The following is a 14771-nucleotide window of genomic DNA, read 5'->3' as shown; positions in this document are numbered from 1 at the left end:
ATCCGTGCCTCGACACAATCCTGTCTCGGAGCTCTACGGACAATTCCTTTGACCTCATGGCTTGGTTTTTGCTCTGACATGCACTGTCAACTGTGGGACCTTATATAGAAAGGTGTGTGCCTTTCCAAATCATGTCCAATACATTTAATTTACCACAGGTTGACTCCAATCAAGTTGTAGAAATCTCAAGGATGATCAATGGAAATAGGATGCACCTGAGCTCAATTTCTAATCTCATAGCAAAGGGTCTGAATACTTATGTAAATAAGGTATTTCTGGTTTTTATTTTTTATAAATTTGCTATCATTTCTAAAAACCTGTTTTCGCTTCGTCATTATGGGATATTCTGTGTAAATTTCGGAGGAATTTGTTTTATTTAATCAATTTTAGGCTGTAACGTAACAAAATGTGGAAAAAGTAAAAGGGTCTGAATACTTTATGAAGGAACTGTATAGTGTATTACAGATCTCAACATACACGCAGGGTTCAATGGGATGGTACAGGAAATGTAGGACAACTCAATTTATTGCATGTACAGTACAGGAGTTAAAAGGTAACTTATTATGTTTGGAATGTACGCTTTGTTGATTTCATCTTTCTGTGATATGAAATTCCCTTGTATAGCTTATTATTAGCAACATCTGCAAAGAGTGGGAGGAAAGTAAAGTGTCAATTTTTGGGGAAATAATATAGTTAAATTGCAGGTTTTCATTTGACATTCAACATGTTGTCTCCGCTGATCGCTAGCATATGTATCAAGTGCTATGCACAAAAACACACAACAAATCATTAACATTTTCATCATCCAACTGAGGTAATAGCAACTTGCCCAAGGCAAGTTGGTGAATACAGTGGGGAAAAAAAGTATTTATTCAGCCACCAATTGTGCAAGTTCTCCCACTTAAAAAGATGAGAGAGGCCTGTAATTTTCATCATAGGTACACGTCAACTATGACAGACAAATTGAGATTTTTTTTCTCCAGAAAATCACATTGTAGGAATTTTTATGAATTTATTTGCAAATGATGGTGGAAAATAAGTATTTGGTCACCTACAAACAAGCAAGATTTCTGGCTCTCACAGACCTGTAACTTATTCTTTAAGAGGCTCCTTTGTCCTCCACTCGTTACCTGTATTAATGGCACCTGTTTGAACTTGTTATCAGTATAAAAGACACCTGTCCACAACCTCAAACAGTCACTGACCACTGATAATCTCCCTCGATCTGGGGCTCCACGCAAGATCTCACCCCGTGGGGTCAAAATGATCACAAGAACGGTGAGCAAAAATCCCAGAACCACACGGGGGGACCTAGTGAATGACCTGCAGAGAGCTGGGACCAAAGTAACAAAGCCTACCATCAGTAACACACTACATTTACATTTTTTACATTTTAGTCATTTAGCAGACGCTCTTATCCAGAGCGACTTACAGTTAGTGAGTGCATACATTTTTATTTTTTATACTGGAATTGAACCCACAATCCTGGCGTTGCAAATTCCATGCTCTACCAACTGAGCTACATCCCTGCCGGCCATTCCCTCCCCTACCCTGGACGACGCTGGGCCAATTGTGCGCCGCCCCATGGGTCTCCCGGTCGCGGCCGGCTACGACAGAGCCTGGATTTGAACCAGGATCTCTAGTGGCACAGCTAGCACTGCGATGCAGTGCCTTAGACCACTGCGCCACTACGCCGCCAGGGACTCAAATCCTGCAGTGCCAGACGTGTCCCCCTGCTTAAGCCAGTACATGTCCAGGCCCGTCTGAAGTTTGCTAGAGTGCATTTGGATGATCCAGAAGAGGATTGGGAGAATGTCATATGGTCAGATGAAACCAAAATAGAACTTTTTGGTAAAAACTCAACTCGTCGTGTTTGGAGGACAAAGAATGCTGAGTTGCATCCAAAGAACACCATACCTACTGTGAAGCATGGGGGTGGAAACATCATTCTTTGGGGCTGTTTTTCTGCAAAGGGACCAGGACGACTGATCCGTGTAAAGGAAAGAATGAATGGGGCCATGTATTGTGAGATTTTGAGTGAAAACCTCCTTCCATCAGCAAGGGCATTGAAGATGAAACGTGGCTGGGTCTTTCAGCATGACAATGATCCCAAACACACCGCCCGGGCAACGAAGGAGTGGCTTCGTAAGAAGCATTTCAAGGTCCTGGAGTGGCCTAGCCAGTCTCCAGATCTCAACCCCATAGAAAATCTTTGGAGGGAGTTGAAAGTACGTGTTGCCCAGCGACAGCCCCAAAACATCACTGCTCTAGAGGAGATCTGCATGGAGGAATGGGCCCAAATACCAGCCACAGTGTGTGAAAACCTTACAGAAAACGTTTAACCTGTGTCATTGCCAACAAAGGGTATATAACAAAGTATTGAGAAACTTTTGTTATTGACCAAATACTTATTTTCCACCATAATTTGCAAATAAATTCATTAAAAATCCTACAATGTGATTTTCTGGATTTTTTTTCTCATTTTGTCTGTCATAGTTGACGTGTACCTATGATGAAAATTACAGGCCTCTCTCATCTTTTTAAGTGGGAGAACTTGCACAATTGGTGGCTGACTAAATACTTTTTTCCCCCACTGTATATTATATTATCATAGATTCACAGTATAGTTTGGCATGGAAAAACTAGCATCATGACTTTCAGAGCCAGTCTGAAATGATTGAGTAGATTTTGTATTTTGTTTAAATAGATCTCCCTGAGGTGTATTCATAAGTGCAAACCGTGTAAACAGGTGCATTGAAAACTTGTGTTTCTTATTGGACATGTTCGGCTAGGTCTCTCCTTGTTTCAGCCTGTTTCCTTCTGTTTGGTTCCTAGTGAATACACCACTGGTCCCTATCCTACTGTAACTCTGTCATTATCAATCACATTATATGACCATATAAAAAGAAGGATGGCTGCCGCTTTACGGGCTCCTAACCAATTATGCTATTTTGTGTGTTTTTTCGCATTGTTTGTTATGACCGAAGATCGATTCTGGATATCAGAACAGCGATTACTCACCTCGACCTGGACAAAAATGTTGTCTTTAATGAGTCTGACGCAAAGGATATAATGATGCTCCCGGACAAGGCCCAAATCCCCGTCATTTGCATTAAGAAAATAAGGAAATACAGGGAGTGGAGATCTGGGTGCCTTGTGAGAATTCGTCGGCGAGTGGGTAACCCACCTCTACCATCCGTTCTATTGGCCAATGTGCAGTCACTGGAGAATAAACTGGATGAGTTCCGTTCAAGACTATCCTACCAACGGGACATTAAAAACTGTAATGTCTTATGTTTCACCGCGTCGTGGCTGAAAGAAGACACGGATAATATACAGTTGGCTGGGTTTTCCGTGCATCGGCAGGACAGAACAGCTACATCCGGTAAGACGAGGGGTGGGGGTGTGTGTCTATTTGTCAATAACAGTTGGTGTGCGATGTCTAATATTAAGGTAGTATCAAGGTATTGCTCGCCTGAGGTAGAGTACCTCATGAGGGGGCGGCAGGTAGCTTAGTGGTTAAAAGCGTTGTGCCAGTAACCGAAAGGTCGCTGGTTCTAATCCCCGAGCCGACTAGGTGAAAAATCTGTCAATGTGCCCTTGAGCAAGGCACTTAACCCTAATTGCTCCTGTAAGTCGCTCTGGATAAGAGCGTCTGCTAAATGACTAAAATGTAAAATGTAAAAAATGTAATGATAAGCTGTAGACTACACTATCTACCAAGAAATGTTTCATCTATATTTTTCGTAGCCGTCTATTTACCACCCCAAACCGATGCTGGCACTAAGACCACACTCAAAGAGCTGTATAAGGCCATAAGCAAACAAGACATTACTCATCCAGAAGCGGCGCTCCTAGTGGCCGGGGACTTTAATGCAGGCAAACTTAAATCAGCTTTACCTCATTTCTACCAGCATGTCATATGTGCAACCAGAGGAAGAAAAACAAAAACTCTAGACCACCTTTACTCCACACACAGAGACATGTACAAAGCTCTGCCTCGCCCTCCATTTGGCAAATCTGACCATAATTCTATCCTCCTGATTCCTGCTTACAAGCAAAAACTAAAGCAGGAAGTACATTTTACATGTACATTTTAGTCATTTAGCAGACGCTCTTATCCAGAGCGACTTACAGTTAGTGAGTGCATACATTTTCATACTGTCCCCCCGTGGGAAACAAACCCACAACCCTGGCGTTGCAAGCGCCATGTTCTACCAAATGAGCTACAGGGGACTACGTACCAGTGTACCAGTGACTCACTCAATACGGAAGTGGTAAGATGACGTGGATGCTATGCTACAGGACTGTTTTGCTAGCACAGACTGGAATATGTTCCTGGATTCATCCAATGGCATTGAGGAGTATACCACCTCAGTCACCGGCTTCATCAATAAGTGCATCGACGACGTCGTCCCCACAGTGACCGTACGTACATATCCCAACCAGAAGCCATGGATTACAGGCAACATCAGCACCGAGCTAAAGGCTAGAGCTGCCGCTTTCAAGGAGCGGGACACTAATCCAGAGGCTTATAAGAAATCCCGCTATGCCCTCAGACGAACCATCAAACAGGCAAAGCGTCAATACAGGACTAAGATTGAATCCTACTACACCGGCTCTGACGCTCGTCGGATGTGGCAGGGCTTGCAAACTATTACGGACTACAAAGAGAAACCCAGCCGCGAGCTGACCAGTGACGCGCGCCTACCAGACGGGGTAAATGCCTTTTATGCTCGCTTTGAGTCAAGCAACACTGAAGCATGCATGAGAGCACCAGCTGTTCCGGACGACTGTGTGATCACGCTCTCCGTAGCCAATGTGAGCAAGACCTTTAAACAGGTCAACATTCACAAGGCCGCTGGGCCAGACAGATTATCAGGACGAGAGTTAAGTTCCTTCGTGTCCACATCACCAACAAACTATCATGGTCCAAACACACCAAGAAAGTCGTGACGAGGGCATGACAACACCTTTTCCCCCTTAGGAGACAGAAAATATTTGGCATGGGTCCCCAGATCCTCAAAAAGTTCTACAGCTGCACCATCGAAAGCATCCTGACCGGTTGCATCATCGCCTGGTATGGAAACTGCTCGGCATCCGACCATAAGGCGCTACAGAGGGTAGTGCGTACGGCCCAGTACATCACTGGGGCCAAGCTTCCTGCCATCCAGGACCTATATACTAGGCAGTGTCAGAGGAAGGCCCAAAAAATTGTCAAAGACACCAGTCACCCAAGTCATAGACAAGCGGTACCAGAGCGCCAAGTCTAGGTCCAAAAGGCACCTTAATAGCTCTACCCGCGAGCCATAAGACTGCTGAGCAATTAATCAAATGGCCACCCGGACTATTTTCATGTCTCCCTATGGCCAGCTGAAGCCAGGTCTTACCCAGGTTGCTGTAGGTGGCACTGCAGGAGCTGGATGCCGGCGAGTGGGAGTGGCCATCCTCCTCCTCCGGGTCACCCAGGCTGGGACTGCTCTCGCTGGCCGAGGCCGGGGTGGCAACCAGGCTGGCACACTCCTCCCCAGGGGACAGTAGCTCCAGTTTGGCTGGTAGGGAGGAGGTGGTGGGCATCTCCCCCTCGGATATGTTGGCATCACATGGCACCTGGCTGCAGGGCAAAGGAAAGAGAGATGGCAAAGCTTAGAGAGCGGGTAAAGGTGGTACCAGAGTAGAGATGGCACTAGCATCTCCTATACGGAGATTGAGGAACATGAAGCAGTGTTGTTTTAATATGAGTGAACATTAATTGTCTTCAGGGGGGCTTAGAAAGGGATAGGAGAAATGTAGGCTCATGTCACAACAATGACAAAAGGACAGTAAGCCACTTGTGTGGAAGATTAACCAAAGAGTCAGGAGCAAAGGGGGAACATTTCTGGAGGTACATGAGAGCTGAATACAGGAAGAGAGGGAGTTGGAAAGGAAGAGAGGAGCATTGTGGTAAGGGTGATGAAAAGGGTGTCATAGGGATGTGCTAGACTTAAATGTGTCGTTAGCATCTTTTAATGAGATCCCTGCCGGCGCTGTAGATGTATGTGTGTGTGTTTGTGTGTAAAAATGCATAAGAATGTGTTTTTACTGCAATGTCTACAAATATTTATTTGATTAATTTAATTTATCCTGAGCACTGTATATCAAAGAAATGCTCACTGTCTATTATCTGATGACCGAGATCGACATGTATTTCATAAAACTAACCCATGCATGGATTGATATGGTAAGCTAAATTTCATAATGTGTTGAAATACTTGCGCCAAAACTGCAACATTAGCTCATATGGATGAATATACTGTATATTAATACATTCTGAGTCAAACACAGCCTGACCATCACATCATCATACTGCACACAAACCCAGTGGCTGTGGTAGATGGAGGGGTTTTGCTCATGAAACTCTCCAAAGTTTAACCACCATGGCTATTATTGGTGACAGATATGAAATGCCCCACATATATGACTGCACAGTAAGAGGGAATGAGCCCCATCACATCAGTCCTGCCTCCTGATAGCCAAGCTGGATGGGATAAGTAGCACGTATTCATCATAATGAGGAAGTGACAGACCTCCCTAGAGTTTGTGAATGAGGCCGGTGTCACCCTAGCCTGGATGCCACAGACATGACAAGAGACCCAAAACAGATTGGCACCCAGGCTAGTGTCTCTGCTACCAAGTCAATGAAAAAACAAATATGTTCAGTCTATATTTTTCGGACATGTGATGATGCTAATTCAACAGCACAGTGATAAACAAACAATAATCAACGGATGTCATGTCAAAATGTTAAAGCAAAAAAGGCACTATAGCCACTTCTAATTGCACAACAATCATTTGAAGGTGGGAATCTTAACCTCATAACACTTGACTGAAATAGCGCCCGATGCTCCCACTAGTCTAAATACTTCATTCTGATTGGCCACCACAGTTTCTTGTCCAACCAAAGCCAGTCCAGACATCCAAAAGTAACTGGGGCTGTTCCTGTTAAGGTGCCTCTCACCCAGGTTGTGTCACATTCCCCACCTAAGTTTACATTACATTAGAAGGAGGTGGGGCCTGTCACACCAGCAGTGTGAATGCCTTGGGGCATTGAAAGGTCAGTGGTGAGGACTGCATCTGCTGATATTCTCTTTGTAGTTGTTTGACCAGGGGCTGTAGAGGATGGGGCAAGCAGCTGCTGAGTAGGATGTAAGGTCTTACATCACACTGATATATGGAAAAAGATCTGACTGAATCACCAGTCTGCTGTTTGATCATATGGCACTTGTATGTAGTGCTTTGGAAGCACACAACACCAGACACAAAAATCTCCATGAGAGAAATCTTAAAGGAATAATCCAGTCAAAAAATCTATTTTTTTCCATTACTCCACTGTTGATACAATCCCAAAATGTATGGCATGTCAGCAATCAAGTTTTCAAGATATAGGACTTTCATCATGATGCTGTGGCAGGTTACAATTTGGTTTTTGAAAGTCCTATATCTTGAAAACTTGATTGCTATCAAGAAAAACTAAGCTAAAGGAATGGAAAGACAGGCAACGCAAGGCGTTGAGAGATGCGGGAAAACTCTATATCAATCGGAAGGGGCTAGAAAAACAAGGGACAAGTGGTCCAAAATAGGTATGTGGAAGAACCGTATATAAAACAAGCAAGCTAGCTATAGCTACGGTTTGCTAGCTAACGTTATGTTGTTCTGTGCGTTGGCTCGCCTGTAACTAGAGCAAAACTAATAGGCTATACATTACGAATGTTGTTGCTAGATTAGTTAGAAGAAACGTATTACATCTATCTATCCACCATCTCTCCACCTGATGATTCAAGGCTATCGGTAACGTTCCACTGTGTCCTGCAGGGAAGAGTGTGCCGCTACGTGCAGAAGGGATTGTGGAAAGTTGACGGAGGAGCGCAAGTTGCAGCTTTCCGCCGGGTTCCACACAGTCCCATACGAGAAATAACAGGCTTTGATTCTCAGGCTTTGAGCAGGTGAGAAATAAGATAAAACGACGCCATATAATGAACACTTGGATCATTGAACGTTGAAGCAGATGATACACTAGTAGTGCAATGATACAATGTTGCAAACCTGCTGCATGCGTAGGGGGAGCGTGTGAAATAGGGAGTGTGTGAAAGAGAGAGTGTGTGACCATTACTCATGTTTTGTAAACTAGTCAAGGATATTCAAGCAGATTGTCTATTATAATTGTTACTGTAAGTTATGAGTTAATGGATCTGTATATATGTTATACTATTTTAGTACATTTTTCTTTCTTATTAATATTATATTATTTCAGCTATGCCAAATTAAGGACACGTAGAGCTACTTCATACATTCAGTAATATGGGTGTTGAGGTGGATGGAATTTAACAAGGATCAGTTTATTTATGTAGCTTAATGAGATATTAGTGTCCGACTAGGAAATGAACCCGGGTCGTTGTGACTGTCAAAAGTGGGATGGCCCTGATGACAACATCGAAACTGTCAAGGCTATGTTGTAATGTTTTGACTGACAAACAAGGACCGAGGTCCTGGGCAGGCAATACCCTGAATGCACTACAGCATGTAAAAGTGGGATTTTTCCTTTGCCCATTATTATTACAGCACGGGCTGAAATGAAGACGAAGGTCTGAGGACACCAATGAGTCCAAACGACGGAACGTACCTTCAAATATAATTTACAACAAAGAGGCCAGAGATTGAATGTGTGCAAGGTCACTTTAATGTCTGTGTTCCAGCTGATCTACAGGCAAGTTGCATATTCATTATTTAGGTGTACTTGCTAAAGGCAAAGCACAATTCTAGCTTTCTTACATATGCATGTTATTATTTGATTTCTTTAACATGCTCTAGAGCTTAAACAGTTGAAGCCATTAACACGATACCAACTTCAAAATGTCCAGAGTGCCCCAACTCGGATTGCTTGAGAAAATATTTTTGATACCATTTATACTTCTTGAACTATAACAATATTTAAATGAGCTCCTCCCAATGCATTTCAATGGGGAAAAAAGTATTTAATTCTCTCAATCAGCTTGGCATTCTCTCCATCAGCTTCATGAGGTAGTCACCTGGAATGTATTTCAATTAACAGGTGTGCCTTCTTAAAAGTTAATTTGTGGAATTTCTTTCCTTCTTAATGTGTTTGAGCCAATCAGTTGTGTTGTGACAAGGTAGGGGTGCTGTACAGAAGATAGCCCTATTTGGTAAAAGACCAGGTCCATATTATGGCAAGAACAGCTCATATAAGCAAAGAGAAATGACAGTCCATCATTATTTTAAGACATGAAGGTCAGTCAATACGGAAAATTTCAAGAACTTTGAACGTTTCTTCAAGTGCAGTCGCAAAAACCATTAAGCGCTCTGATGAAACTGGCTCTCATGAGGACCACCACAGGAATGGAAGACGCAGAGTTACCTCTGCTGCAGAAGATAAGTTCATTAGAGTTACCAGCCTCAGAAATTGCAGCCCAAATGAATAGTTCACGGAGTTCAAGTAACAGACACATCTCAACATCAACTGTTCAGATGAGACTGTGTGAATCAGGGCTTCATGGATGAATTGCTGCAAAGAAACCACTACTAAAGGACACCAATAAGAAGAAGAGACTTGCTTGGGCCAAGAAACACGAGCAATGGACATTAGACCAGTGGAAATGTGTCCTTTGGTCTGGATTCCAAATTGAAAATGTTTGGTTCCAACCGCCGTGTCTTTGTGAGACTCGGTGTGGGTGAACGGATGATCTCCACATGTGTATTTCCCACCGTAAAGCATGGAGTAGGAGGTGTTATGGTGTGGGGGTGCTTTGCTGGTGACACAGTCTTTGATTGATTTAGAATTCAAGGCACACTTAACCAGCATGGCTACCACAGCATTCTGCAGCGATACGCCATCTCATCTGGTTTGGGCTTAGTGGGACTATCATTTTTTTTTTTAACAGGACAATGACCCAACACACCTCCAGGCTGTGTAAGGGCTATTTTACCAAGAAGGAGAGTGATGGAGTGCTGCATCAGATGACCTGGCCTCCACAATCCTCCGACCTCAACCCAATTGAGATGGTTTGGGATGAGTCAGACCGCATAGTGAAAAGAAAGTAGCCAACAAGTGCTCAGCATATGTGGGAACTCCTTCAAGACTGTTGGAAAAGCATTCCAGGTGAAGCTGGTTGAGAGAATGCCAAGAGTGTGCAAAGCTGTCATCAAGGCAAAGGGTGGCTATTTGAAGAATCTCAAATAGAAAATATATCTTGACTTGTTTAACACTTTCTTGGTTACTACATGATTCCATATGTGTTATTTCATAGTTTTGATGTCTTCACAATTATTCTACAATGTAGAAAATAGTAAAAATAAAGAAAAACCCTTGAAAAAAAAACTATATACAGTGGGGAGAACAAGTATTTGATACACTGCCGATTTTGCAGGTTTTCCTACTTACAAAGCATGTAGACGTCTTTAAAACAAAAATCCAGAAAATCACATTGTATGATTTTTAAGTAATTAATTTGCATTTTATTGCATGACATAAGTATTTGATCACCTACCAACCAGTAAGAATTCCGGGTCTCACAGACCTGTTAGTTTTTCTTTAAGAAGCCCTCCTGTTCTCCACTCATTACCTGTAACTGCACCTGTTTGAACTCGTTACATGTATAAAAGACACCTGTCCACACACTCAATCTAACAGACTCCAACCTCTCCACAATGGCCAAGACCAGAGAGCTGTGTAAGGACATCAGGGATAAAATTGTAGACCTGCACAAGGCTGGGATGGGCTACAGGACAATAGGCAAGCAGCTTGGTGAGAAGGCAACAACTGTTGGCGCAATTATTAGAAAATGGAAGAAGTTCAATATGACGGTCAATCACCCTCGGTCTGGGGCTCCATGCAAGATCTCACCTCGTGGGGCAACAATGATCATGAGGAAGGTGAGGGATCAGCCCAGAACTACACGGCAGGACCTGGTCAATGACCTGAAGAGAGCTGGGACCACAGTCTCAAAGAAAACCATTTGTAACACACTACGCCGTCATGGATTAAAATCCTGCAGCGCACGCAAGGTCCCCCTGCTCAAGCCAGCGCATGTCCAGGCCCGTCTGAAGTTTGCCAATGACCATCTGGATGATCCAGAGGAGGAATGGGAGAAGGTCATGTGGTCTGATGAGACAAAAATATAGCTTTTTTGTCTAAACTCCACTCGCCGTGTTTGGAGGAAGAAGAAGGATGAGTACAACCCCAAGAACACCATCCCAACCATGAAGCATGGAGGTGGAAACATCATTCTTTGGGGATGCTTTTCTGCAAAGAGGACAGGACGACTGCACCGTATTGAGGGGAGGATGGATGGGGCCATGTATCACGAGATCTTGGCCAACAACCTCCTTCCCTCAGTAAGAGCATTGAAGATGGGTCGTGGCTGGGTCTTCCAGCATGACAACGACCCGAAACACACAGCCAGGGCAACTAAGGAGTGGCTCCGTAAGAAGCATCTCAAGGTCCTGGAGTGGCCTAGCCAGTCTCCAGACCTGAACCCAATAGAACATCTTTGGAGGGAGCTGAAAGTCCGTATTGCCCAGCGACAGCCCCGAAACCTGAAGGATCTGGAGAAGGTCTGTATGGAGGAGTGGGCCAAAATCCCTGCTGCAGTGTGTGCAAACAAAGGTTTCTGTACCAAATATTAAGTTCTGCTTTTCTGATGTATCAAATACTTATGTCATGCAATAAAATGAAAATTAATTACTTAAAAATCATACAATGTGATTTTCTGGATTTTTGTTTTAGATTCCGTCTCTCACAGTTGAAGTGTACCTATGATAAAAATTACAGAACTCTACATGCTTTGTACGTAGGAAAACCTGCAAAATCGGCAGTGTATCAAATACTTGTTCTCCCCACTGTATATATATATATATATATATATACAGTTGAAGTCGGAAGTTTACACACACTTAGGTTGGAGTCATTAAAACTTGTTTTTCAACCACTCCACAAATTTCTTGTTAACAAACTATAGTTTTGGCAAGTCGGTTAGGACATCTACTTTGTGCATGATGCAAGTAATTTTTCCAACAATTGTTTACAGACAGATTATTTCTCTTATAATTCACTGTATCACAATTCCAGTGGGTCAGACGTTTACATACACTAAGTTGGAAAATTCCAGAAAATTATGTCATGGCTTTAGAAGCTTCTGATAGGCTAATTGACATCATTTGAGTCAATTGGAAGTGTACCTGTGGATGTATTTCAAGGCCTACCTTCAAACTCAGTGCCTCTTTGCTTGACATCATGGGAAAATCAAAAGAAATCAGCCAAGACCTCATAAAAAAATTGTAGACCTCCACAAGTCTGGTTCATCCTTGGGAGCAATTTCCAAACGCCTGAAGGTACCACGTTCGTCGGTACAAACAATAGTATGCAAGTATAAACACCATGGGACCACGCAGCCGTCATACCACTCAGAAAGGAGACGCGTTCTGTCTCCTAGAGATGAACGTACTTTGGTGCGAAAAGTGCAAATCAATCCCAGAACAACAGCAAAGGACCTTGTGAAGATGCTGGAGGAAACAGGTACAAAAGTATCTATATCCACAGTAAATCGAGTCCTATATCGACATAACCTGAAAGGCCGCTCAGCAAGGAAGAAGCCACTGCTCCAAAACCGCCATAAAAAAGCCAGACTACGGTTTGCAACTGCACATGGGGACAAAGATTGTACTTTTTGGAGAAATGTCCTCTGGTCTAATGAAACAAAAATAGAACTGTTTGGCCATATTGACCATCGTTATCTTTGGAGGAAAAAGGGGAACGCTTGCAAGCCGAAGAACACCATCCCAACCGTGAAGCACGGGGTGGCATAATCATGCTGTAGGGGTGCTTTGTTGCAGGAGGAACTGGTGCACTTCACAAAATAGATGGCATCATAAGGAAGGAAAATTATGTCGATATATTGAAGCAACATCTCAAGACATCAGTCAGGAAGTTAAAGCTTGGTCGCAAATGGGTCTTCCAAATGGACAATGACCCCAAGCATACTTCCAAAGTTGTGGCTAAATGGCTTAAGGACAACAAAGTCAAGGTATTGTAGTGGCCATCACAAAGCCCTGACCTCAATCCTATAGAAAATGTGTGGGCAGAACTGAAAAATCGTGTGCGAGCAAGGAGGCCTACAAACCTGACTCAGTTACACCAGCTCTGTCAGGAGGAATGGGCCAAAATTCACCCAACTTATTGTGGGAAGCTTGTTGAATGCTACCCAAAACGTTTGACCCAAGTTAAACAATTTAAAGGCAATGCTACCAAATACTAATTGAGTGTATGTAAACTTCTAACCCACTGGGAATGTGATGAAAGAAATAAAAGCTGAAATAAATAATTATCTCTACTATTATTCTGACATTTCACATTCTTAAAATAAAATGGTGATCCTAACTGACCTAAGACAGGACATTTTTACTAGGATTAAATATCAGGAATTGGGAAAAACTGAGTTTAAATGTATTTGGCTAAGGTGTATGTAAACTTCCGACTTCAACTGTGTATATAGATATATATATATATATATATATATATATATATATATATATATATATAGAGAGAGAGAGAGAGAGAGAGAGAGAGAGAGAGAGAGAGAGAGAGAGAGAGAGAGAGAGAGAGAGAGAGAGAGAGAGAGAGAGAGAGAGAGAGAGAGAGAGAGAGAGAGAGAGAGAGAGAGAGAGAGAGAGAGAGAGAGAGAGAGAGAGAGAGAGAGAGAGAGAGAGAGAGAGAGAGAGAGAGAGAGAGAGAGAGAGAGAGAGAGAGAGAGAGAGAGAGAGAGAGAGAGAGAGAGAGAGAGAGAGAGAGAGAGAGAGAGAGAGAGAGAGATGTGTTACCCCTTGGCAGCGTTATCAGAAAGCACAGCATTGATTTTCACTGCTACGCAGACGATACAGATCTTTACATTTCTGTGTCACCAGAGGATCTTAGCTCCACGGATAAAATATTAGACTGTATTAGTGATTTAAATACTTGGATGGCTCACAACTTCCTCCAGCTAAATCAAGACAAGACCAAGGTACTAATGGTTGGAGCCACAGCACAGACATAATCTGGCCGCACATTTTAATTCAAGGCCAAAAAAGATAATACAGCAGGTAAAAAACCTAGGTGTTATTTTAGATTCTGAACTCAATGTCGCGTTTTAGAATTATTTTAAGATTCTTCTATTGGTTTTTAAATCAATCCATGATTGTGCACCCCAATACATGTCAGACATGCTATCCAGTAAGTCCCTCAAGTCCTCTGGCACTGGCCTTTTAACTATCCCAAAGCCTAGGACCAAGAGGCATAGAGAAACAGCCTTTAGTTATTATGCCCCCAGCCTCTGGAATAGCCTGCCAGAGAACCTGAGGCGGGACAAAACTGTGGACATATTTAAAAGAGATCTTAAAAACACACCTTTTTAGCTTTGCTTTTCCTTATGGTGCCTTTTAGTCATTCAGTTTTAATTGTTATTCTTTTATTTTTTATCCTCATGTTTGTTGTGTAGTAAATATTTCTGTTTTTATTTTCATTGTTTTTATTTTTTTCCTGTGTTGCATTCCATGGCTGAAATGTGCTGTATAAATAAAGCTTGATTCGATGATTTGATTGGACTATGCAGCTGCTGCAAGAGCAAATTTTTTACTGGGTGTCCACTGGTTGCAAAAACAATGATTGATAGGCAGCTTAAACGTCTTCAATTCAGCCATATTTTTTTTTTAAATACACATATACATTTGTGAACAGCCATCCA

The 14771-nt window shown here is 42.7% G+C and overlaps 1 protein-coding gene across 1 annotated transcript in view; it reads right to left on the bottom strand.

Moving 5' to 3' along the window:
* Positions 1–14771, bottom strand: part of peak1 (pseudopodium-enriched atypical kinase 1) — a 269483-nt gene that overhangs the window by 28388 nt on the left and 226324 nt on the right. Inside the window, exon 6 of the mRNA XM_084169057.1 lies at positions 5391–5614. Within this exon, the coding sequence (XP_084025183.1) occupies positions 5391–5614 (224 nt within the window). The remainder of the gene's footprint in view (positions 1–5390; positions 5615–14771) is intronic.

The sequence above is a fragment of the Coregonus lavaretus genome, assembly GCF_964263955.1.
Source record: "Coregonus lavaretus genome assembly, chromosome: 9".
Taxonomy (NCBI): Eukaryota; Metazoa; Chordata; class Actinopteri; order Salmoniformes; family Salmonidae; genus Coregonus; species Coregonus lavaretus.
The sequence above is the reverse complement of the archived record's forward strand: the minus strand, read 5'-3'. Positions and strand labels throughout refer to the sequence as shown.